Source organism: Lemur catta, chromosome 23, assembly GCF_020740605.2.
Source record: "Lemur catta isolate mLemCat1 chromosome 23, mLemCat1.pri, whole genome shotgun sequence".
NCBI classification, from domain to species: Eukaryota; Metazoa; Chordata; class Mammalia; order Primates; family Lemuridae; genus Lemur; species Lemur catta.
This window is the reverse complement of record NC_059150.1, coordinates 2,788,112-2,815,798: the sequence shown is the minus strand read 5'-3', so window position 1 is coordinate 2,815,798 and position 27,687 is coordinate 2,788,112. Positions and strand designations below refer to the sequence as shown.

At 40.5% G+C, this 27,687-nt stretch overlaps 1 protein-coding gene and 1 non-coding gene across 4 annotated transcripts in view; both read right to left on the bottom strand.

Moving 5' to 3' along the window:
• CAMSAP2 (calmodulin regulated spectrin associated protein family member 2) overlaps window positions 1–20,444 on the bottom strand; it is a 76,099-nt gene extending 55,655 nt beyond the window's left edge. For 2 of the 3 annotated variants that reach the window (XM_045535999.1, XM_045536000.1), the window contains exons 1-2: window positions 19,971–20,444; window positions 2,101–2,360 (exon numbers count right to left, since the gene is read on the bottom strand). In XM_045535999.1, coding sequence (XP_045391955.1) covers window positions 2,101–2,360; window positions 19,971–20,109 — 399 coding nt within the window. In that variant the 5' untranslated portion in view covers window positions 20,110–20,444. The remainder of the gene's footprint in view (window positions 1–2,100; window positions 2,361–19,970) is intronic. The other variant, XM_045536001.1, reaches the window with a different exon arrangement.
• LOC123627163 lies at window positions 7,273–7,378 on the bottom strand. The gene has a single exon (XR_006731165.1). It is a non-coding gene; the product is annotated as a U6 spliceosomal RNA (small nuclear RNA).
• Window positions 20,445–27,687: the final 7,243 nt, after the last annotated feature.

Genomic DNA, 27,687 nt, shown 5'->3' with positions numbered 1-27,687 from the left:
CAGCAACTTCTTCCCTCATACTTTCGTTGCTAGCTCTGAAAATAGCACGAATTTAAAAGGACATGCATCTGAAACGAAAGTGTACACTGCATGTTAAGTCAAATAAAACAATTAAAGGTTTTTGATTTAGGAAATGTTAGATATCAAAGCGGTATTTCAGGAAAATTAATCTGGCAGCAGTACACCATAGAGATTAGGTAAATTTTAAGGAAGCAAGTCCACATACAAACTCTATTCCCATAGCCCTTTTCAAAGAGATAGAAGCTGATGGTAATTTGTAAATGAAAATACATTTTTAAAGAAAAACATGTATGTGTATTATATTAATAATTTATTTCCTATACCCCTCTGCTAGAAAGTGAGATATTAAAGGACATGAACTCTTTGTAATCATGACAGTACAAAGAACACTGCAGAAGCTCCTTAAATAAACTGAATAAATTAATAAATGGTCTGAATGAATTGAGTTTTATTATAAGTATAAACAGTTTTTGTGAGATCTTCTGGTAAAATAAGTATAATTAAGTTATTTTTATAAGAATGTATACTTGGAGTTCCAAATAAATGATTATAAATAAATAGTGACTCTAAAATGATAAACATGGTTGTGAGACATCAAAAGATAATGAGAATTTGTAACAGGTGTACATGTTACCCAGAAATAATGGAATCCAAATTAGGTACACATGAGTGGGAACCAAAAAATTGAGTTCCAGCACTGCATGAAGAAGAAAACTCTGTTCCACAATAGCTATGAGAATTATAATTTTTTAAGACAAGTTCTGCTTATATATTTGCAAGGCATTCTTACACAAGAGTAACCAGAAATTGTTCCCTCACCTACTATTGTAACACTACCATTTATATAATCTTTTTCCTCTAAAGTTGAATTTTAAATCTTAAACAAGGAAATGATTTTTTTCAAAGCCTCTAAATGAGTAAATTACACTGAGTTCCAACAGATGGTGGTACCATGGAAATTCATAAGAATAGTTGCCAAACAGGACCAATTATGTTTAAAAAAAAAAAAAAGAAAAGAAAAAAACAAAAGAAAATAGAGGAATAACACAGTGTTCCTGGGATCAGCTTCTCTGCTCTTCACACATTTTGTGTATCCAGCAAAAATAACGGTACCTTGCATATTCTTAAACACTACATGAAGAAACTCACATCCACCCAGACTCTGTTACAGCTCTGCTTCATCCTCTATCAGCAGCCATTCTACTTAACTGCTATACTTACTCCCATAGTACATAGAATTAACACAACCTTTAAAACAGGAACAGAAGGGGTAAATTACCAAGATTTCAGACTATCAGGAGGATTTCCGGGTAGCACATTTCTATTTCCTTCCACCTCACTACTTCCAATCTACCTATTATCTAGGCAAAGGCAAAAATACAATTTAGTAGTTAAGAACACAGGATTCATAGTCAAAGCAGAGATGGTCAGAATCCTGCCTTCCCTCTCATCCTGATGATGTCCACATTTTGTGAAACTTAAGCTAAAGTAGTACAAGAGACTGAAGCAGCATACAATGAACTTATCAGATGTCCCCAGACGCTATGTATGAGAGAGTTCCCCAAGGAACTTAGATGTCCCCAGAGACTATGAGAGTTCTTGCATGCTTGCCTCAGGCCAGCTTAGAGTCCTTCTGTGTGCATTTTCTACAAGAATGAGTTCATAGTTATTAAATAAAAGTATCTGATATGCAGCAATTTACCAAGAGGTTATTCAAGTATGTAAATGCACACTTACAAATCCCAACTGTTTCCTAATGATGATAAAATCAAGACACATTTTCCATTTCTTCTAGCTAGTCTCTATAATGGAAGAAATAAATTTTTAAATTGAATAAAAATTAAAGTAGTTGGAGATTATGTTTTTCCCAGGTATTAGAAGGCACCAAACATTCCAAAATAGTTTTTTAAAATCTTCCTTCATTTGGAAACAGAGATTATAAGAAAAAGATGGTTTTCAAACTCTAGGCAGAAAAGATAATCCAATTTCAAAGCACATTTCTCTCTGTTTTATAGTATAATTCACACTCAAAAGTATGCATTTCAAACTTAAAATAATCTTGAGTATATAAAGACTCACCATCTGTATGGGTTTCTTGTGGAGATCTCGTTCAGTCACCAATTTTTCCTGGTCAGTGACATAAAGACCTTTCTGTGCTAAAGCCTGGATTACAGCATCGTGGCCCAAAAGAGGTTTTGCAGCATCACTCTTGAGAATGAGACTCCCAGCACGACAGTATAGTTCAGCCGATAGAAGCAAATTAACAACAGGTGGTTTGATGTGTTCCTGGTCATACTGATCTGTGTAAAATGGTTCTCGAAGTTCCTCTGGCACATTTTCTATAAAGATTAATGGAAAAAAATTCTCTTACAAGATTTTTATAAAAAACACAATTTATTTAATAATTATTATTTATGTCACAGAACTTAAGATTCCCTCTAAAAACAACCCTTTAGCTGAAAAGATGATTCATTGGACCTTGGCATATAATCTAGAATGACAGAAAAATACAAATTTCCTTTACAGAAGATACTGTTCTGAGTATTTCCAAAAAGGGACTACAAACCAAACAAGGAGAAAAGTTTTCTGAGTCTAGTGGCTCTCGGGAATGTATTCCCACATGCACAGTTAAATCTACAGAATGAACTGTAAGATTCCTAAAAACTAATTTCAGTAACTCCCCTCACAGGCAAGCAGTCAACAAGGAAATGCATCACGATAGCTATTTTCAGGCCTTGCCATCTGAGAGTATTTAATCGCTGCCCAAAGTTTTACTACTAATGAGCTGCAGAAGAAACAGCCTAACTTTTTCCTCTGTCTCAAGACCCCTAGTATCTCTCCCTTCTTGCTTAGCCTGCTGAAGCTATTGGGGGGGAGTTAGAATTATTACTTAGGCGAGAGCTACTCTGAAAAATCCCCTACACTACGTGAACCACTGATACCGCCATATTACCACTGACCACTCCCCATCCTACCTAAAAAAGACCCCCTGGGCACCCAACTGATAAGTTTGATGAAGACACAAGAAGGAGTAATTTACAAATAGGACGTGGGAAGGAAACCAAAATCTCTTTCCAAGTTTCTTTTTGCTGTGAGCTACTTCCCTTTAAGAATGCCAGGCCCAGTCTCCCAATGTCCACTATCAAATCAACTTTAGGTTGTCTTTCTAGCTGATGGCAGCAAGATTACTAAAACAAACAAGAGAAAGAAAATACTTTTCATTGTTTTACAAGTTTTCTTGCCGTTTCTACCGTATCTCTTCCTCTTCCACCCTGTTGCTTACCTAGGCTCCACACTTCTCCCCAAAGCAGGACAAGAATGAGGACTGCCCCGCTTTTAAAGGAAGAGGTGGAACACCTGAGTTAGAAGTTAACGTGGAGCTGCAATTTTAGAACCTGATAGCTCTGGCCTGACTCTTGGCCAGTCCTTCATCTGCCTTTTCTGAAAAGTGAGGTTCCAAAGCCAGCCATCCTTTCACTGATTTTAGCAGTCTCTTGAATAAGCAGCTTTAATGTAAGTTCAATACTACCTTAATACTAATCAAAATCGGCACTGTAAAAAATTTGTTCACAAAGTATTAATATACTCCTTAGCACTCTTCACCTTAAAGTTTTTGAAAAACTCCTACTATTTAGAAAAACACCATCACACCGCATTATATACCAGCATGGTTCCGGGGAAGCCAAGGAATTAGCAATGACTATTAACTCCTACCTTCAAAGAGTTAATAATTTACAAAATTCTAGACATACATACAGGTAAAGTTAAGCCATTCAGAAATTAGAAAGAGTACTGAGTGGTAAATGATTAAGCACCAAGTGAAAGAAATGAACAATTAAGTACTGCAGAGTTCAGAAGAGGAAGCATCACAGTGGGCTGACTTCATCTTAAAGAAACAGGATAGAAAAATAGGCAGAATTTGTTTAGTCAGAAAAAAAGAGGCTTTCTAAGCAGAAGGAAGGGTGGGGAAGAGAGAGTAAGAGAAAGAAAGGGAAAAAAAGATGTGAAGAGACATTAAACTGAACAACCTGGGTGAAGGGAAGGGTTCATGAAGGACAGAAGTGAGAGGTAGAGCTGGAATGGGAGAGGTTGGGGATTAAGACTTGAAAGTAGTATTTATCTTTTAAACACGAGGCCTTTGTATGTTAGCTAACAAGGAGTTGCCGACAGTTGTACAGGAGAGTGACACATTAAGATTGATGTTTGGGACAATTAATCTGGTATTCAATATTGAGGGCTGTAAAAATCAGAGACAGAAGATTATTTTATAGAGATAAAGAAATGAAGTTGGAAGGCAGCAGTGAAAACAGGAAGTGCAGAACATAAGAGACTGCTAAAGACAAACAAAAAGTACCCAGGAATAAAGCAAAGAGAGGGGTCAAGATGAAAATCAAGGATAATCAAGCCTAGGTCACCAGGGAAACGGTGATATCATTAATAGAAAAAGGGAAATCAGAAGCAGCACCAATTCTGGAAGCAAGATCATAAACTCAGTTTTGAACATGTTGAGTTTAAAATGATAGCAAAAATATCCAAGCGGAAATACCCAATCAGCAGCTGGAGATATAGGACTCTGGAAAGAGGTCAAGAATGGATGTATCGATTTGGGATTTGGATGACATCTAAAAATACCATCCTCACTTAATAACTGAAAACACTTAAACACTTTCCTTCCTTCATGGTGGCATTATCCAGTAGTGAGCCAGCCTTAAACTTAATACAGCTGCTTCAGCATGATACTTAAGCTCAGCTGTAAACCATAGAATATAGTGCTGGTACTCATTTAAATTTTAGTATTATAGGAACTAAAAAGAAGTTATCAGTAGAACAACTGTAAAAGGAAAATTATTTGATTTTAAGATAACTATTATGAAATGTATACATAATGGATTTTTATTTCCAGTAGCAATAAAAAAATAACTAACATAGGTTACTTGGCATCTAAACATTAGCTGTGAAAAGTGAGTGCTCATTATCAAGATTATAAATATATCTATACATCCACCTAACATTCACTTACTGCTTTTACATCCATTTTCACACGTTCTTCATAACATCTTGGTGAAAATGGCAAATCAGATAATACACAGATAAATAATATAATACATACTAATACTTACTAAGGACTTTCTGTCACTTAATCCTGACAATCCTCTTATTGCCATTTTATAGATAAAGAACTCAAGAAAGGTCATCTTGCCCAGGGGCACATAGCAGATAAGTACAGAATTCTAGCTCTAAACCATCTAGCTAAACAGACTAAAAAAATCATAATGCTTTGCCAAGATCACAAGGGTGGAAGGTAGAAGACAGAGAGTCCTGGGGTTGTTTCCATTTCATTAAGGCAGACCCACAAACCTAAGTTGTGTAAGCGTAAGTTTTAAAAAGACCCCAATGCAAGGAAAAGGGAAAGGATCCATAGCAAATCAAAGAGCGTTTCAAGAATACCACAAAAACAGACTTTTTTAACCCTTCAAAGAATGCAAAACTGGGCTGGGCCCAGTGGCTCATGCTGATAATCCTAGCACTCTGGGAGGCCGAGGCGGGAGGATCACTTGAGCTCAGGAGTTCAAGACCAGCCTGAGCAAGAGTGAGACCCAGTCTCTACCAAAAAGAAAAAAATCACCAGGCATTGTGGCACACCTGTAGTCCAAGCTATTCAGGAGGCTGAGGCAGGAGGATTGCTTGAGCCCAGGAGTTGGAGGTTGCAGTGAGCTACAATGACGCCACTGCACTCTACTCAGGGTCTCAACAACAACAAAAAAACCAAGGAAACTGAATAACTGTCCCTACAACCCTCCTTTTATAAAAATAATAAAACAAATGCAAAACTGCATATTGAATATATTAATAAGTCACCTTAAAAACAAGTTTTCAAGAACTAAATGTGCTTAAGACTTCGAAAATGTCTATCATTTTACCAATGGTACAAGACTTTTATTTTAAAAAACAATTTGGAATTGTATCACATTTTTTAAAAAATGAACTCTGAAACAGCATATTACGAAAAAAAAAAAAAAAAACAGGCAAAATCAAAGATAAGAGGTTTCACTCTCTCCCTAACCTCCAGAACACAGAAGGTGAGACACTAACACATATAGAATGGCTGAGTGAAATACCATTGCTAGAATTGCAGAGGATAAAAGACAAGTTTTTCTTGTGTACCAGGACTTAGGCAGAACATACATTAATCATGTTATTATAAATCCTGACTAAATCTAAGTTTTGAAATTAACATTCACCTGAAATGCTTGAGATGCAAGTAGAGAGAAGAGACAATATTGCTCAAGGCAGTTTCCTATAAAACTGGGTTAGCCACCAGGTGCATCCATACTCCAGCAAGTGAAACGGATTTCTTTAAAACAATAAACGGGCAAAAGGCAGGGAGTGCATTTTAGAAATAGCATCACACTAAATCATGAGAATATCCCTTACTTTCCAAATCTAAAAAATTGTTTCTAAAACAATTAACTAATATATTAATAGAACTTTTGAGTTTCAAAAACTCACACTGAAAGTAAACCAGAGAGTTTAAACTTGAAATTAACCAAAACTGGTCAATAACACAAAAAAATTCATAGTACCAGTAATCAAAGAAAAGTTACAATGAGACATTTTTTGCCTATCAAAATGGAAAAAAAAAATTAAATCCACTGTTGACAAGGACGTGCTTAAATGAACATCCTCATATATGACCAAAGGGCAAGGACCGTGTCTGTCATATTTACCATAATATGAATCCCCAGCACCTATTCAGTGCCTGGTACATGGTAAGCAAATATCTGATAAATGAATGAAAATGTTATTTTAAAAAAATTTCTAGTCATTAGCCTTTTCCTTAAGGGACTCCCAGATTTCAAATTTCCCATCAAGTAACTCCCTGATTCTACACTAGTAATCATTATCTGCTACTTACACCTGCTTTGAAAACTTTTAGTTTTCTCCTGGGGCCGCTCTTAATCTCTGCAATAGCAATCCCTCTCAAAACCAAACCTTTTTTCAGTTAACCTACATGCAATACCTACATTCATTATGAAATTTGGGGAAAATTTGGGCTTTGGGAAAGTATGGGCTTTGGATTAAAAAAGACTTGGTCGAATCCTAATTCTACCACTTACTTGACATGGGATCTTTTTTTTTTTTTTCTGTCTCTCGGGACTACTGTTTCCTTGTGTCAAACAAAAGATAAAAACTGAAGATGAAAAGTGTTTGTATCTACATGTAAACTGTGCACTGGAGTAACCCTGGTGCAAAAATATGAAACGCTTCATGAATTTGCATGCTATCCTTGCGCAGGGGCCATGCTAATCTCTGTATCTTTCCGATTCTAGTATACCATGCTGCCGAAGCGAGCACGACACGGGATCTTGAGTGTAGTAATTAACATCTGATTTCTAGTTTCTCCCTATTGCACAATATGCCGCCTGCTACCACTCTGACCTGAATTTCCTCCGCCTCTTCTGGCCTACTAAGTTCCAGACACCCAAGTCTTGCTGTTGCAAGCCAAGTTCAGACATTTTGGCCCGTGCACTATGTTCCTCCCCCGACTGAATGGTTGGCTATTTCCATTCAGATCTCAGCAAAATGTAACCTCCTCAGATACACCTTTCCCAATCACCCAATCATTCTATTTTAATTCTTTAAGTAAAAGTTACCATTATCCCATAATATTTTATTTCTGTCTCCTCTCACTATAAGATACTTCAAGGAGAGCAAGATACTTCTCTGTCCTGAACTGTGCCTGAAACACAGCAGGCACTCAAGTATTTACTAAAAGAATATAAAGTACCCACACATAAAGCCTTGCCTTCATAGACGGTATCAATTAAAAGTTGGCTCTCTCCTTCCCTCCACATTATTACCAAGCAATGTTTTAAGTGCTGTACAGCATCCCAGAGCTTAAATTATCACTTCCACCCCTCCCATTACCCTGTGAGACAAAAAGTACCTCTTCTGAGCTTTATCTACATCCCTGTAAGTCACCAGCCTACTCAGCTCTTCATGTGGATGTAACAAAGAAACCTCAAACTCAGAATGGTAGCCAGGTTTCTCAGTGACCAAGGAAGTCACAAATATGGAAAAGGGGAAGAGAAAGAAATAGTTGCAGCTATATATTGTATATATGTGCATGTGTATGCTAGCTCTGCCTGCTAAATAACACTCTGCTTGCAATAACCTAGCATCTGCATCTTGGTTTCTAACAATACCCTTCCCACTAAAAGCAACAGGGCTCCTTGAAGAAATGGCTGTTTCCAGGGCTGGGGCAGGGAAAGTGCAAGATAAGCTAGAACACCTTTGTGTGTGTATATATCTGCCATAAAGTAAGGAAATGCTAACAAATAATTAGATAATGTCATATCAAGGTTAAATTTCCTGATTTTTAACTGAGATTATATACAAGAACTAGCCTTAATTTTAGGAAATACACAATGAAGGAGTGTGGGGGTACGATGTCCCTAATGCATTCTCAAATAGTCCAGAAAATATTATATGTATGTTTATACATATACACACATACATACATATAAAATGTACACACGTATTTATGTAGAAGGTAGGGAAAGAGAGAGAGAATGATAAAACAAATGGGACTGGCTGGGCATGGTAGCTCACACGTGTAATCCTAGCACTTTGGGAGGCTGAGGCAGAAGGATTGCTTGAGGCCAGGAGTTGGGAGACCAGCCTGAGACCAGCCTGAACATGAGCGAGATTTCGTCTCTACAAAAAAATATAAAAATTAGCTGGGCATGGTGCCACAAGCCTGTAGTCCCAGCTACTAGAGAACTAGGGAGGCTAAGGCAAGAGCCTTAAGCCCAGGAGTCTGAGGTTACAGTGAGCTATGAGCCACTGCACTCTAGCCTAGGTGACACAGAGAAATGCTGTCTCAAAAAACAAACAAACAAAAATGGGACACAATGTTAACAATTGGTAAATCTGGGTAAAGTATATTTGGGAGTTCTTTATACTATTCTTGTACGTTTGAAATTACGTTGAAAACGTTACAAAACCACAAAATGCCCCAAACCAATCTTTTCTCCCAAACTTTTATGATCTTCCAGTGTGCCTTATATTAATGAACTACACCAAATCCACCTAGCTACACAAGCCAGAAACCTAGGACTCATCATTAATGCCTCCCTCTCCCCTTCAACTCCCAAATAAAATCCATTAAGGAATTCAGCCCAAAGCTATCAGACCCTTCTCACAGTCTCAACCTATCTCCCTAGTCCAGGCAATCAGCACTTTTCATCTTAGGAGTAAACGCATCTTAGTGCAACAAGTAAATGCACTAAGATTCCTTTACTTCCATTTTTTGTCTTCCCACATCCACTCCTGTCCCCACAGCAAATTTGATCATGTCATATGATCATGTCACATGTCAAAACAATCACTACCACCATCCCCAAGGGTTTTCAATGAATTCTCACTTCTTTAAGGATTAAAATCCTTCCTCTGGCCTACAAGAAAAGAATGATCCTGTCCCCACCGGCCACCTTCAGTTCCCGGAAACCACGCTCTCTGCCACTACAGAGCCTTTGCACATCTGGTCGCTCAGTCTGGAATGCTCTTTCTTGCTATTCTTCACCCTCTTTCAGATTCTCAGGGGCCCATGATCCATTCAGTTTGGCCCAATTTGCCCCCAATAAAGGGAAAGAATATAACATTTATCCTGCATTCCCTGTACCTCAAGACAATAAAATTTTACTTCTAAGACTATTCAATTCTATTGTAAAAGATGAATGTTTGTAGTTTGTAAAGCATAGGTGAAATATTTTAACAAATATTAAGTATAGATAAGTAGCTAGTAAAAAATGTTTGTTTGACATAGAATCGATAGAATGTGTTAAATAAAGGTAAGCAGTATCACACATATATTAAAACACAGAAAGGGATGGAAAAAACAAGACACCTAGCACTTATGAGGCACCTAGGTACTAAATATTCATGAACAATATACAAGGTACTAAATATTCATGTCATACCAAATATGCATGATTAAACAAGAGTCAATGAGCACATGAACACTTAATATTCATGAGTCCTTAATTCAGCTACCCATTAATGAAGCCCAGTCTGGCCTATGTGTCCTCTGCCCAAGGAACACAAAGCCAGCCCATGACCATTCATCATCAGGCTTATGGCAAGCTACAGCTGTGGCAGGCATGCTTGTCCCCTGTGTCTGTCTGACAGAGCAAGTGTGTGGCACTGGCCTGTGTCTCTGTGGGCCTCTTTGTTCAAACCTCAACTCTGGTCCTGGCGACCACACTAGCAGCAGCAGGGAAGGCTAATGTGGCAGAGAGAGACGACATATGAACACTATACGGCAGGATTCAGGGAGTGTGGTCCTCCCTCCCTGCATGCACCCCAACCTAAGTGTTTTAACTCACCCTATATCTTTCCTCTTGCTTCTAGATTACTCTAAAATGATCTAACAAATCACATGATTTGAACATTTTAAGTTGTTCTTAAATGAGCTTTCTGTTCCGTAACCTCTGGGCAGTTTGCCTGGTGTGTACCTGGAGGCTACTATTACATGAAGGTAATTTCCCACACAGCACTCAGGGTAACCAAATAATAAAGATGAGTTTCTTTTTAAAGTAGCATTCTAGGCCAGGTGTGGTGGCTCATACCTGTAATCCCAGCACTTTGGGAGGCCTAGGCAAGAGGATCACTTGAGGCCAGGAGTTCAAGGCCAGCCTGGGTAACACAACAATACCCTATCTCTACAAAACATGAAAAAAAAAATTAGCGAGGTGTGGTAGCCTGCACTTATAGTTCTAGAGACACAGGAGTCTAAAGTGGGAGGATCACTTGAGCCCAGGAGTTCAAGGTTACCATGAGCTATGGATCAGGCCACTGCACTCCAGCCTGGGCAACAACACAAGATACTGCCTGTAACAAAATAGAATAAAATAAAAAATAAAAATACTTATGAGACCATCAGAAAGGTTAATACTGATGATATGAAGTGGTGTGATGATGACAGTGCTGTGATGGCAGTACCACATTTGTTTGAAAAGGGAGTCCTTGACTTTTGAAGATAAAATACATACTGACATATTTATAGACGGAATGATATGATGTCTGAGATTTGCTTCAAGTGACTGGCGGGGGGAAGCTGTTTACAGATGAATCAAGATTGGCCACAAATTGATGACTGTGGAGGTTGGATGATGAGTACATGAAAGATTATTGTTATTATATAGATGTAAGGTTTTCTATAATGAGATGGTTTTGTCCATTTAAAGAGAAAGAAAAAAAGCAAGAGGAGAGTGCAGAGCTTTCATGCAATGATTAAGGAAGAGCTCTGAATGGTGTAAATAATGGACTTGAGACCTGGAACTACTACAGCCATTTTGTACCACGAGAGAGGACAGCCGAGAATGAAATCCACACATGACCAAGGGCACAGCTAAAGCAATCACAGAGCAACGAAGCTACAGCGCCGATCAAATCAAATCCAAAGCTCATCCCACCTCAGGACTTTTTCAGAGCCAACAAATCCTCTTTCCTGTTAGCCAGTTTGAGTTGGGTTATCTGTCACTATGAGTGAAGATAGCACAGCTGATGCAATCTCCCATTCCACCTTCAAACCAGTCACATTTCTGTCTCCACGTTATCCTCAAAATGTCCTCAGCAAAGTCATCAATAACTGCCTTGTTGCTAAATCCAATGACTACTTTTGAGACTTCTTGCTTAATCTTTCTCATCTGCACCTCACACTGCCTCATCCTCAATGTCCCCTTCCCTAGGCTTCTGAGACTCCACATTCCCTGGTTTTCTTTCTTCCTCTCTAGTCGCCCGTGCCTGGCTCTTCACTGGCCCTCCAGTCTTGGGTCCTCTTCTCTCTCCACACTCTCCTTCAAAGTGACTGGCAGCCACCCACTTTCTTGATTTTAATTACGACCTGTATTTCTTGTCCTTGAAGTCTTCTAAGCTCCACACACGAATTTCCAAGGGCCTAATGCACACACCACCATTTTAGATGTTCCTCAAATTCAATGCTGTTCTTTCCCATCCTCTCTCTTATACACACACACACACACACACACACACACACACACACACACACACACACAATCTGGCCCTCTTCCATTGTTCCCTTTCTCATAAAATAGAATCAATCTTAACACTTTCCAAGATCTCATCTTTCCTTCCACATAGCCAATCAATGACCAGGTCTTAACTTTTACATTCATCCACTTCTCTCCATATCCCTGCTACCATCCAAATTCAAGATGCCATCATCTCTCACCTGGACCATAAGAACTTCCCAATTGGTTTACTCCTTCATAACTCTTAGACCTCCTTCAATTCATTTTCTGTTGATCCCAAGAGATCTGTCTAAAAATATGGTAAAATATATATAACATAAAATTTACTATTTGAGGCCGGGCATGGTGGCTCACGCCTGTAATCCTAGCACTCTGGGAGGCCAAGGCGGGAGGATCACTCAAGGTCAGGAGTTCGAGACCAGCCTGAGTAAGAGCAAGACCCTGTCTCTACTAAAAATAGAAAGAAATTAGCTGGGCAACTAAAAATATATAGAAAACATTAGCCGGGCATGGTGACGCATGTCTGTAGTCCCATCTACTCTGGAGGCTGAGACAGAAAGATCTCTTGAGCCCAGGAGTTTGAGGTTGCTGTGACCTAGGCTGACATCATGGCACTCTAGCCAGGGCAAAAGAGTGATACTCTGTCTCCAAAAAAAAAAAAAATTACTATTTGAACCATTTTTAGGTGTACTCGAAGAGATCTTTAGAAAAACAAACTTCTGATGATGTCATCTTGCTCAAAACAGAAACTGAGTGGCTCGGGGTCCAAGTTCACTAGATCTACTTTTTTTATACCTTTGAGTTTTTAATCTGTGCCTATTTACCTATTCAAAAAATATTTTTAAGTGTTAATATTCAAGAACCTGTACTAAAGATGTCTAGCATCTATATAAAAAAATGGGGTAGTTAAAAAAAGACAAAATTTCTGCTGTTTCAAAATCTGTTACAATACAAAATTCTACAAAATATAAATTGGAGAACAAGTTTACAGTCAGCAATCTCTTTTTTTTTTTTAACTAACATCATTTAAAAAAAAAGGATAGAGAATAAGAAGACAGTTATAAAAGAGAATTTTGAGAGTACTAACAAAATGCTACCAGAAAAAAACGAAACTATCTATTTTGAAATATCCTTTATTCCAAGAGCTTAAAGTACTTAAAATCTGCATGCAATTCCCATTTTAGAGCTAGAAAATGGTGTGAAGGAAGGGCTGGGAATAGGGGAGCAAGGTAGCTTCAAAACAACTTTTAAGATCATATACATACATCCCAGGAACTATGGGATATGTGAAGTAGGGAGATGAATACTTATTTTAGTTAATGTTTCCATTTCTTTATCCCAAGGAAATAGGATACAGGCACCTTATGAACATTCCTAGTCGTAATACTAGAGTGCAACTATGAGGGTTACAGAGGGAGTTCAGTCTCCTCTCTTGCTGTATTCCCAGCTTCTGTTTTAGCTATCCTAGTTTGTAGTAAAATATTTTTAATAAAAAGAATTCTTTGAAATAATTATAAAAAAATACAATTGCATTCCACAATGGGAAACAATATCCACAGCCTAAGTGTAAGACTGATAAATTCTAACACTTTGCAACTATGTGTATATACCACAACTCAAAGTGGTATACAAATACTTATTATCATGAATATTCAGCAAGTGGGAAAATGGAGACAGAGTGCTTTAGGAAAATGCCCCAGAAAAGAAAGGAACAACTGGCAGAAAGAGAACTGGAAAGATACTATTATATAAACCTCTAATCAAATGATATATTGGTAAAGAGTCAGTGTTTAAAAAGGAAAAACTATGCTTAGGGTAAAAAAAGTGTTAAATGTGATAAACAAAACAATTATTATCTCAGCTAAAGCACCAGACCTGTCTCTACTAATAAATGCATAGTATTTCATTTAAATACCATTCTTTAAAATTTACCAATAAACTGGTATACATGAAAAACTAGATCCACTGAGGGAGGGGAGAGGCCTTGAAATGACAGATCAATGATAAATACATTTCATGCTTCTGTACTAACTAATCAAATATAAATAGGCTTGTTAAAGAAAAATCAAACATACTTTTGAATTTTACAAAACAAAATTAAGGGTGACATATGAAAAGTTTTCATGCTATCTTTACGCTTTTACTTCCAGTACTGCACTATAAAATTATAATGAAATACAGGAAGAACATTAACAAAGATGTGAAGACACAAATTTTAGTATTATAAAGGCTTAGACTCTAATTTTGGTTCCACCACTTATAAGCTGGATGATCAAGGACAACTTAGTTAACTCCCCTAAACCTGTTTCCTCACTTACAAAAAAGGACAAACTATCATATTCCCTAAATTCTTATTTATAGTTTGAATATTTATGAAATCAAGATGTCTTATAATTAATTTGTACTTTAATATACAAAAAAACCTTTTTAAATCAATATTGTGTCTTACAATATTTATAGCAGTGATTCTCAACCTGGGATCCTTTTGCTCCCCAGGAGACACTGGGCAATATCTGGGGGCATTTCTGGTTGTCACAACTAGGGTAGGAGTAGGGGTGGGGAACACTACCGGCATCTAGTGGTCAGAGGCCAAGAATGCTGCTAAAACCCTGTGATGCGCAGGACAGCCTCCAACAACACAGAATTATCTGGCCAGGAGTTCTGCAGTTGAGAAACCCTGCTTGAAAGTCTTAGAAAAAGAAATAAAATAATATCTACTTAATAAGGTCATTTTCATAATTACAAGAACTAATGCATAGAAAATGCTCAGAACAGTAACTAGCACAAAGTACATGTTTAATCAATCAGTAACAGTTTTTCTCTTTCTTTTTATCCAATGTGCTTCGGATAATTTACCTACTAAACAAATACCAAATTCCTTAACCTGGCCCTTCGCACAATTCTGTCCCAATTTGTCTTTCAAGCTAGATCCTCCACTACTTCATCACAAAAACCTCATCCAATCAATCTGGTCTATGTTGTTTCATTAACACTAGCGGGGTTTCACAGCTCCATGTCTACACACAAACCATTTCCTTCATCTACAAATCCTGCTTTTCATTCACCTGACTCTCTTCCAAGTCTAATTTAAATACTACCTCCACTATAGAGGTCTTCCTTCACAGACCACTGAAGCTGAAAGTGACCATCTCCCCACTCCACCCTACCGGATCCCACCCCCACTGGTTTCCCTCTCAATATCATTCTTCCAGTTACATAGCTCTTATCATTGATTTCCCAAATGCTATTGTATTTATACATTTATAATATCTACAAGAACATAAACTCTTTAAAAAAAGGCACAACTTAGACCAGTAGGATTTGACATTGTTAATCAGATAATCAGACTACTCTCCTTGAAACTTTTTCCTCCCAGGGCTTCCATATCACTACGCTTCCCTAATTCTCTTCCTAACCTTCTGATTGCTCTAATTCAGTCTTCTCTTCCTGCGCGCTTCCTCCATTCTAAGGATTCACTACTCTAGATTCTGTCCCGAATTTCTTCTCGCCCTCTATAATCTCATCTACTTCCAATTTCAATTTTGTGCTATACACAGATTATCAAATTGTTATTTCTAGCCTCACTTCTCAATCATATTGCAGAGCTACATTTATAGCTACCTATTTCACTTAATTTCTCAGAAGGTATTTGGCCAACACAATCAAGTTCAAAGTTTCCAAAAACAAAGCTGCCTTCCCATTCCAACTTGCAGCTTTCTCTCTCGCTGTCAATGCCATCACGATTCATCCTCCCAGTCACTAAATCTCAAAATCTCAGGTAACCTCACCCTTCTTAAAACTTCAGGTGACCTCATCCTCTTATTTATTCCCTTTTCATTTAAACCATTCCCCTTATACTCCAAATTCAGTCATTTAGAATTTTGGGCATTAAATCTCTGCAACATTATTCCTATCATTTGCCTCTTTTCCATTCCTTTGACTTCTACCCATAGAGTACAGCACTAAGAGCACGGATTGAAGTCAGATTCCCCAGGTTCAGATCCCAGCTCAATCAGTCAGGTAGCTCTGGACCAGTTTCTAAACCCTGGGCCTCACTTTCCTCATCAGTAAAATTGGAATGATTCATAGTTTCCACCTCATAAGGCTGTCAAGAGGATTAAAATTAGATAATATGTATAAAGTGCTTGACACACAGTAAGGGCTCAATAAATATTAGCAGCTTTATTATCATTTTCCCCCTATTTCAAGCCCTCAGCATCTCTTGCCCAGACTCCTGCAATAACATCCCAAACTGGCCTCTCTGCTAGCAGTCTCTCTTAACCACAATGTTACTTAATGTTCTCACAATCTTCCTACATGGATCAGAGTCAGATCTTACGTAGGATTTTGACAGCAAGATATGTTGGGATATACAAAGAAATTTAGCAAGGCGTATTTATAACAGCAAATGATTTTATATAATTAAACTAAAGGGTATGAAAAGGAGAATAATATTTGATACGGTTGAAATGATAAATTGACACTAGGAAAGGGGCCTTGAATTCCATGTTAAGAATTCTAAATTCAAGAATTTAGTAAGGAAGAGTATTGTAAGAGGTTTTGCACCTACGATCGCCCAGGCGGATTTAGGGGAACAGAACATTTAAAGCAAACTCAGTAATATTGCTTAAATAGGATAAGTTCTTCAAATATAGTAGTAGAAAAGGTAGTTTTTAACTTCCTCCTCTTTTGCAATTTACTTAGAGTATCTGTTTATTGTTTCAAATTCATCTATACAAACTTATTCTTCATTTGATCAAAACTGCATCTGTATTCTTCCACAAAATAAAGTATGAAGATTTGGGCTATTTGGAATATTTTTAGTGTAAAGAGAAAAAAGTGATTCAAAGCTCCTGATGTTAAGACTTCAAATTAAATAAATATTCCACATCTGCTTTCTAGGTATTACAATGCTAGTGCTTTATCCATTTTTTATAATTCAACCACTTTATTCTATGCCCACAATTTATTTTTAGTGTCATTTTAAATTACTTTCCCAACATAAGGGAAAATTGACTGCTTCTTTAATATATCAAAAGTTATAAAGTTTCTGACAGGAAAACATTAAATCAGCACCTGAAGACCCTATCTGTCATTGTAAAAGTAGTGATTTTAGTAAATCATACTTGGGAGTTGAGCTGATTTTTTGAATAACTGAATACGATTAGGTAATACCTTTGAAATATGTTGTCTATTGACCTTTTCTGCAAACAGTATCTGCAACCAATGAAGAATATTTACATCAAAAAAATAAAATCTTACTTTTTTTCTATTCATTCCGTATAAATTTATGTTCTGAAAGACTGTTGATAAAGAACAAAATGTACAAACATATTATTAATAATGTATTAATTTTTTGTTACTAAGTCACTCTCAAGTTCTTCTAAACTTGTTTTTCATCCCATTGTAAATATGTTCTTTTTATCCATTCCAACTGCTGCCAAGGCAAATGGAACTAAGTACCAACAACACTCATATAAACCATCTGACACGGAGTTAAGATCTGCACAATCTACAAAGAAAAAATAACATTAGACTTCAACATGTACTATGTGCACATTTTTCACACTTGCAGATAAAAGGATTACTCCACAGAATGGTGTAGAGTAATAAACAAAGATTTCAGAATCAGAAAGACCTGAGCTGGCATGCAGAATACCACTTGCCAGATGTTTAATCTTGTGCCAATTAATCTTTCTGAGCCTGTTCTCTCACCTGCAAAACGAGAACAGTATCTGTAAGGCTGCTGTAGGAGTAAATGAAGTAATGTATTTAGAGTGTTCAGTATCTAACAGGAATGTCCAGCCTCCACCAATATCTTACCCTCTGGAGTCAGGCCTCAAATCAAAACGCATTTCTGCCACTTTGTAACACTAACAGTGTGATAGTAGGAAAGTTCTTTAACCTCTCTGTGCACTGGCATTTTTTAACAATGGGGAACACACTATGTACGTCATAGTTGTTGTGAATCCCTAATGTACAACTTAATGCAAAGCATCCAGCAGAGTGCCTGGCAGATGTCAGATTCCGATACTAGATTCTCGTCACTTCCTTTCTTATTGAAGCATGTGAAATGTATTTATCAAGTGGTCCAGAATCTAGTAACCTACCTGACACATATCCAGAAAGTAGGCCATTTTCCGGTCAAAAACCTTTGTGAAAACACAGCAAAATTTTGACATCCATACTGTAAGTAACCTCTCAGTTTCAGATGGAAAGAAAATATTTCTTATTCCTTCTGCCTTCCATTTTGTACACACTACTTTTCCACATAAGTTACTATGTAAATTTCCCTCTTTCCATCTTTCCAAAATAAATAGCCTTCATTCACTCTCCACATAGATATTAGCTTCAGTATGCTGCTTAAATTAAAAGCAAAATATATCTATTGTCACTGCTTATATCAGTGATGCCAGAAATTTTAAAGGCAGTAACATGAATCTTAAATTCAGCTGATTTAAAAAAAAAAAAGCAGTAACACTTTGTGCTTCTTCCTGTGTGTTACGATAGACATTCAGTTTCAAAGAAATGTTTAAAATTTAAATCCTTTCAACAGGATGTATTATATTTATTCCTAATGCCAGTTCAATATCAAAGCATGAGAATTCAAATAAAATTAAGGCTGTCATAAACAAAAAAATCACATCAGTGTTAAGTTTCCCCAAAAATCTAATTCAAATAATTTTCCAAACACTGAGATTCATCTGCTATTTAACTGATATGTGCAAGTCCTGAAAATACTCAGCTGTAAGTTTAAGCAGTAAAACCGAACTAAACGATTTACCAACATATTTTCATAGTCCAAAAATTAGAAATCAGCCATCATCCACTAAAACCTATATCTAACATCTGGAGAAGTTTGTAAATACTAAGGAACTTTTCCACAAATATTTTACGTATCTAAAATTCATTGGCTAGGGAATAGAAATCTTGCAAAATTACTCTTTAAAGTTAACAGACTAAATTACTTTACAGGAGCATCTTCCAATGAAAAGCCTCTCTCTGTTTTTTTTTTTAGCATTCCACAACATGGGCTCCTAAAAGCAACAGCTAAGAAATTACAACAGGAGGCCCTTTTCCTGTTATTTTGCAAAGACTGGGTTATGGAGGGAGTGTTTAGTTGCTACTGTACTATACAATTTCTGTGAATAGCACATGCCCTCAAAAAACTCCTCTATCAAAAAAAATCCCAAAGTAGGGAGTTTTTTTTCCTCTTAATATATGAAGCCGAAATATATTTGGGAAAAGGAACATGGCTCAGCGATAATATGAAATGGAAAATACATCAGTTTGCCTATAGTCAGCAAACTAAACACTGGTTTTAATAACTGATTTAATAAGAACCCGAAATGTGTACGGACGACTGATACAGGCTTTAAAAAATGACAACAAAATTTAACAGTGCACTCGACCCAGGCCACCTTACACCCTGCGGGGCATGAACAGCAGCCATCACTACAAATGTCAAAATCAATACAGTACTACGTACCATCCACCTTCTTCCAACAATGAAGACACCAACACAGATTTCTTGGTGGTGTAATCACAATCATGACTGAGAGGGAAACGTATGCAAGCACAATAAGGAAAAGACCACAAATTAAAACCCTTCTATGTAAAACCACGACAGAACTGCTCACTGAAAACAAAACACTTTTGCTACCCAATAAAAGGAATCTGGCCAAAGCCCACCGGACCACTCAAGAGCCCGCCGCTGAAGACCAAACCTGCTCTCTGTATTTCTCCTTTCTTTCTCCTCTTCCGAGTCTCCCATCACCTCCCTGAACCTGTATGGGAAGGCGGGCACGGAGAGGGATTCGAGCATCGGGAACAAAAACCGGGACGCAGACATCATCGGGAGGAAGAGGGGAGGGAAGGGAAGACACCACTAACCTGTCCCGAAGGCTTTGGCCACCAGCCAGGCCAGATTACAGGCGATTTTGGCCCTGGAGAAGTCATAGTGGTCAAAGGGCTTGATGGCTGGAACAATGAACGTCTTTCTCATCTCCCTGGGGTCCGCAGCATCCCCCATCTTTCACGGCGGCTCCTCGGGATGTCCCGGCTCGAACCTTCACATGGCGTGGCCTCGGCGCCGCGGGGGTCGGGAGCGGAGGACGGCCGAGCTCAGAGCATCGGGCCGGGGCGAGGCCAGCCCGGGCCGACGCGGGGAGCGGCTCAGCTGTGCGCGCCGCGAGCCTGCCGCCTCCCGGGCATCGGAATGTGGCGGCGCCGCGTCCGTCCGTCCGTCCGTCCGCGCCACCCGGCCCGCGAGCGCGCGTGAGAGCGAGGCCGCCTCCCCTTTGTCTCCGTTTAGTCACACGGGCTGGGGGGAGGGTGGAGGCTGGAAGGGCCCGGAATTTTAAGGGGGGGTGGTGGGGCGAGTCTGTAACAATCACGTTGTGGAAAATGTCCCCGCCATCGCGATGCCCGCACGCCCTCGCCTCCCTCCGCTTCCCTCGGACCGGGGAGACCCTCAGCCCGGGCGGGCGGAGTGACGGGCAGGACGACGGAGCGCGCGGCCGGGGGTGGCCCGGGGGCCGCGGGGGACGAGGCGGAGGAAAACGTCAAAATCACTGCGGCTCCCAGGCCGCCGGCGGCCCGTCCCCTCCTCTGCGGTCCCCTCCCGGCGCCGCCTCCTCCTTCCCCTGCCGCCCTCGCGGCCGCCGCCTCCGGGTCTTCCTCCTGCTGATGGTGAAGGCGGCGGCCCGGGAGAGGCTGCTGATCCCAGGCTCTCGGGTCCTGCCTCGCAGTGCGTCCTTGTATTTTTTCTCTGCCCCCTTTCGCTGCCCGGCTCCGTCGCTTCCCCTCAGCCGCCGCCGCCGCGGTTTTCCGGCTGCGGCACTGGATGGAGAGCAGATGCGGGCACTGAGCATGCGCGCTCGCGCCGCTCCGGAGCCCCCCGCCCCCGCCTGCTTCCCTCCCGCCGCCCGGCTCCCGGCCGCGCCGCCCGGCCCACTGAGCATGCGCAGTGCGGCCCCCGGCCCCGCCGCCCGGCCCACTGAGCATGCGCTGTCCGTTCCCCGGCCCGCGCCCTGGTCCGGTGCGGCGGCTTCTAGGTCGTCGCTGTGGGGTGCTCGGCGGAGCGGGCGTCCTCGCGTCCCGGCCGTCTGTCGGCCGCCGCCGCTTACGCCGCTGAAAGGGGAAAGCGAAGGGAGGCGGGCGAGGGAGGCCTGGCAGGAGCTTCCGCAGTTGCACGGCGGTGTGGCTAGAACTGAGATTTATTAAAAATGCTCGTGATGTGACACACACTTCGCCGCGAACTTGACCTGCACGACCCCGTCTAGTCCTTGAAGCAACCCCGAGGGGTGGTGTCGTCGCTGACCGTGAAGTTTTAGAGAAGAGAAGCGAGCTGGCGAAGTCACCCCCGGAGCCGAGCCGGGCTGGGGGCTCCGCGGGCTCCAGAACCGACTTTCACGGATCAAAGCACTTTGTTAACCCGGCGCCCCGCGCTCATCTCGAGGTGAGGGCGCGGCCGCCGCGCCGCTCGGTTTCCTCGGAAAGAGGCATCAGCCCTTCCACGGAGCAGACGCACCCTCCGTGCGGTGCCATCTGCAGACCTTTAAAATAGCGTCTTGTGACATCACAGCTGCTCTCTCTGTTCCCGGATGGCCATGCTTGCTCCGGTCTCTTCGCCTTCGCTCAGGGCGGTTGCTCTGCCCGCCAGCTTACGCTCCTGCTCGACCTTCAAGTGTCTTCCTAGTAGTCACCCCTCCAGGAAGCTTTCCCTGATTGCTGACAACTTCCCAGTCAGGGCTGTCACATAGGTGCCTCCCTTATTGTTCCCATAGCACCCTGTTCTTAATTCTGTCATAGCACTTGTCACATTGTACGGCAAACATCAGTTACTTGTCTGTTTTTCCCACTGATGACGTGATGACATACTTCCAGCACCTGCATGATGCCCAGCACCATAGTATTTGCTCAATTAATGTTTAGGGACTAAGGGTGAATATTATTGTAGTTAACACTAATTGAGCTTACTTAACTCAGCAAATCCTCATAACATCTCATTTTAACATATTAGCTGATTTTAACCAATATAAAATCCTGGGTTACCTTCAATTTACGGATGAGAGAACTAAGGCTTAGAAAAAATGTTTGCTCTATTTCCAGTAAAGTCAGACCTAAGATTTGAACCCAGAATTATCTTACTCCAAAGCCCATGCTTTGAACTGCCAGGCCCTCCCTTAAGACAGAAGCAAGGGGAGGGGGAGGGGCTTTGGACCCTGTTATCCAAAAGGGCAGTTCCGCCAGCAAGCAGGCGGGGTTGTTTCTGCTTAATCCCTACAAACACTCCTCCCTAAACCTAGTAGGGCCCTATAGGTAAGCCTTGCTAACAAGGTGGGATAGGAAAAGAACGTGAGTGAGAATAGTAATACGCCAGTGGTTGATGTAATTTTTTTCAATAATTTAATTAATATTACTGAAGGTTTTCTCATAGGCAAGGCCCCTTGCTAGATCATATAGGGGATAATAAAATTAACATATAGATAATAGTTCACAAAACACATTCATATGATAACTAATTTCTACATCCATTTTAAAACAGGCATTATTATCTTCCAATTCTAAATGCAGGACTGAGAACAGTAGAGATGAAGTGGCTTGGCCAAGATTTTGTGGTTGATTCATAGCTGAGCCCAGCTTCAAATGCAAGCATAGGTCTTCTGGTTCCTCTCTTCCGGCACCTTTCCCTGTGCCTGCTCCCTTTCTGGATTATGGAGGCTGACATGTACATAAATAAATATAATACAATGTAAAAAGTGCTGCAAGAGATATAAAGTGCAGAGAAAACATATAGGTGGAGGGATCGGGAAGGTTTCTTGGAGACTTCTGTTAAATCCAATGTTCTCAAATTCAACTTCAACTGAATCTAGAGCATGCATATCAAATTAAGAGAAACCTATAACCTAGAAAGGTTGAAGAGAGACACTGAAACATTTTGCCAGTCATTATAATAATCTGCAAGTCAATACAAGATTCCCAAGACCAGAAATCATGTCTAATCACCTTTATTTTGCCTGTGACCTAGCACAGTAATGGTTTGCTCACAATGGGTGCTGAGTAAATGCTTGTTGAATTTCATTGAAAACTATTTCAACCTAAATAAACAAGATGAGGAAGAGAAGGAAACAAAGAAAGTTGTTCCAACTTGTCTTTTGATTCAGTGGTGATGGATTTAGTAGGGATGGCATTACTAGGACCCCAATTGGGAAGGAGTCTGTTTAAGAATGGAAAAAAAGAAAATGCCTAAACAATGAGCAGCTTTTACTTTCAGGGAGGCTGTGAAACAACTTGGGGTCATAGTAGGAGGCTATTATTAACAGGGAAACACCCTGAATACAAAGAAGGAGGATTCATTTTCAGGGAGACAGACACTCTAATAGGGTGTTCTTTGTGTCACCTTCAGAATGATCCTTTTAAAAACTGGAAATCTCTGCAGAATATCACTGTCAGAAAGAAATGCTCTCCAGGGCCTCCTTAAGATACCTGACTTTGTTCAAAACAAAAACAAAAACAAAACCCAATGGTTCTTTGGGCCAGCTCGCCCAACTGCACAGCTATCCGTCTGCTTTTTATCTCTAGACCTAGAGTCTCAGTTCATCGGGCAACAGGTACTCTTATTCCCACATACACAACCCTCCTCTCTATTTTGAAAGGATTTCTCTCTTTTCTCCTGGAGAATCCAAAATGCCAGCCAGACTACCTTCCTTATGGCTGTGCTCTGAGATGTCTCTGTCTTTGGATAGATTCACAAGTGCATTCGGTCACTCATTCATCAGCCAGTGCTGCTAGAACACCTGGGTTCTAAGGATGCAATGTCACACAGACAGCTGAAGAAGCAGATTTTTAGGAAGAAAACTTGGAAATCCTATGGCCTGAGCAGCCCAGCTCTCCTTCATTATCATGTCCGTAACTCCACAGGTCAGAAGCCTTGTTACTTCACCTGTAGAAATCTTCAGTGTGTCCCCTCAGAAGCAAAGAAGTACTAAATCAGTGAGCACTATCTCATCGTGTTTTCTTAAATAGAAGGCATATATATGAGACAGTCTCCCTGTGTTGCCCGGGCTAGAGTGCCCTGGTGTCAGCCTAGCTCACAGCAACCTCAAACTCCTGGGCTCAAGTGATCCTCCTGCCTCAGCCTCCTGAGTAGCTGGGACTACAGGCGTGCACCAGCAAACCCAGCTAATTTTTTCTATTTTTACTAGAAACGGGGTCTTGCTCTTGCTCAGGCTGGTCTCAAACTCCTGACCTCAAGTGATTCTCTTGCCTCGGCTTCTCAGAATGCTAGGATTACAGGCATGAGCCACCACGCCCAGCCCACAGTTCTATTATTATCCTCATTTAGCGAATGGAGAAATCAAGGTGCAGAGGACTTAATTAAGTAAAGACCTTGTTATTTTCAAACTCAAGGAACTAGAGCCAGGCATGGATGGTGGTTTGTGCCTGTAGTCCCAGCTACTTGGGAGGCTGAGGTGGGTGGATCACTTGAGCCCAGGAGTTTGAGACCAGCCCCCTTCCCTCTGCCCTCCTCCCTGTCTCTAGTCTAAAAAAAAAAAGAACTAGAATAAGTAAACTTTGAATCAACCAGGTTAAGAACAACCAAGGGGTGGGTGAAGAGGGAATGGGAGAGAGAGAATGCTTAGCTAACTGATGACAATAAAAGGTTAGTTGGTTGAGTATAGCAGCCTGTAATAAACCAATATGAGATAGAAGAGTCTGTGCTGTGTATCTGACAGTCTATCATTGCTAGACACAGTTGTGGCTTTCATCCGAGTAGCGAACACAGAATTTTATAAGGATTACTTCATCAACCTTCACAATAATCCTAGCGAGGCCTGTGTGTATGATGCCAAGTGTGTGGCTGGAAAGACTGAAACACAGGCCACATGACTTCCCAGAGTCACACTGTGAGTCAGTGTCTGAACTAAACAGAGAAACCTGGCCCTCAGGTTCCCAGGTATAGCACCGTATTTTCCCAGATCCCTGAGACATTTTTCATTTATTAATTCCCTACTCAAACCAAGCTCCGTTAGCCTCCAATAATAGGCAAAGCTCCCACCATTTTTAACACCGCTGAAGGAAAGTAAGGGTGTTGGGAAGTAACGGAGAAAGCACTGGGCTAGGAGTGTGGACTCTGGGTCCCAGTGCTGTTCCTTATTTCTGCCATGCGATTTGGGGAAACACATGTCACCTCTCTGCTGTCGGATTTCCACTGCAATAAACCAATAGGGTGGAACCAGGCAACTTCTAAAGTACCCTCCATGCCAGTAGTCTAGGAGAGGAAGATGGCATCTCCATACTTTACTAGATTATAACCGCAGGTTAAATCACTCAGCTGCCTCACATTTAGGTTTTAAATCTTTAGAGCAGGAATTACTTTTTTATTTCCAGAAAGCATTAAGATGGGATTGTACGGAAGGGCTAGGGGAGGTAACAGCGCAGAAAATGGGATCCTCCAGTGAAGGCAGCGACCAGATCAAAAAGGGAAGGACTCTAGAGAGAGGGAGACAGAGGCAGCTGTTTGTTGCTAAGTACAGTAGTGGCACCATAACAGTCCACAAGTCTAGCATTCTAGAGTATCACGTGGTCGACCAGGAGGATGTTGCTCTTCTTTTGTCAACTTCTTAATGGAAACAACCCAAATGTCCCCCAGTAGAGGAGAGGACTGATCAAATAAATTATGCTGTACGTAGGGATCCATTGCATCATATAGAAAGATCTCCAAAACATCATATGGTCAGGTAAAAAGAGAAAAATGCACAGCTGCCTGTTTTAGTGTGGTATTTAAATATGTATATATATATGTGTGTATATATATATATATATATATATACACATACACATATATAGTCATGGAATATCTGGATATTCCCAGAAAGATACCGAGGAAAATAGAGGAGTAGGTGAGAGACCCAGTTTTTTCTTTATATGTTTGATAGCTTTTGATTCTCTTTGATTCATATGCATCTTTGCTTATTCAAAATATAAATTAATTTTTTTTTAACTAACCTTTTCGGTCTTACCTGGCAATGTGGCTTCTGCTTCCACTACTGTCTTACTGCTTACTGCTACCACTGAGACTGTTCTCACAAAAGTCATCACAACAACTTGTTCTTGTGACTCTCATGCTCTTGTTCCTTTGGCCTCTATGGCATGTAGTACTTATGAGTACCCCTTTGTTCTTAAAACTGTCTTCTCTCTCAGGTTCCATGGCCCTCCCGTGGGCACCTGGTTCTCTCTCACTTATCTAATCCCTTTTCTGCTGCCCTTCTGGCCTTCTTCGTTTGCCTGCCTTCCCAATAGAGCAGCCATTCAAGACTCGGTCCTGGTTTCCCTCCTCCCTCTACTCTCCCTCTCATCAGAAACAAACTCATAGATTTTCCTCTTACTTGGCTTCTAGTCCCAATCTCCCAAATTCTGCTAACACCACCGTTCTCTGCTTACAATGGATTAATATCATCCGTGAGCCCTCCCTCCTTCTCATCCCACTCCATCCAAGTAATCCAAATATCTCTCACTTCTGTTTACTATTTTCCGTTCCCCAAAATTTCTCCTTTCCTATCATTCACTCCCACTCGGTGTCTCTCTCTTGAACTTACACTTTAATACATTAATACTCCTAAACCTGAACTTCAGTGATTCAACAAATGCTCACAGCCGCCAAACTTTAGCGAACGGTGGTGTTAGCAGAATTTGGGAGATTGGGACCAGAAGTCAAGCAAGAGGGAAATCTGATGGGTTTGTTTTTGATCCTGTTCAATGTGACATCCTCGGACTACATCTGGGTGAAAATGTTCAACGGGGCTTTAAGAAGTTACCCAGGAAACGGCCGGGAGCTGAGATACAGATCAGAAAATGACCTGCACAGGGATGAGAGTTGAAGCCATGAAACAGCAGGTAACATAGCGTTAAATTAAATTTGGCCAGTAGGTAGTGAACTGCGACTTAACTTAATATACAACCTGCAATGGAACTTAAGAGAATAGTCTAACAAGTAGCTGAGTCTGGGCCAATCAGAGCAGCAACTGAGCTTTCAGCCAATCACAAGCTGCAAACTGCCCAGCCATGTCTAAAAAAGGCAAACTCCAAGCTGTAACGGATCAGGCTGCTTCTGTAGGTCGCTTCCTTTTTCCGTCTGTAAATACCGCCTGCCCGGTTGCTGGGTGGAGCTCTCTGAATCTGAATTGGTTCTTTGCTCAAATAAACTCTGGTAAATTTAATTTGACTAAAGTTTTTCTTTCAAAAATAGATATTAGCTTCATTTTATAGATGGAAAATAGAAGTTCAGAAAGATTAAGGGAATTCCTCAAGGTTTCATGAGAAAGCGCAGAACTAACATTCAAACCCATGGTTTCTGGTTTCAGGTTCAGGAATCTTTCCTTCCCCACTCACCGGCTTGGTGGCTCTCACTGCTTTCCAGATGGAGTCTATAAACGTTTGCCTTGATCTTGACGATCTTCTATGAAATAGCCCGTTTTTACATTCACATTCCCCCGGTACCACCTATACATAGCAAGCCAAACTACTTTCAGGACCTCGAACGTATTTGATCCTTTCTAAGTCTTATTGGTTTGGCTACTTGTATTAACCTTTCTCTAAATGCCCT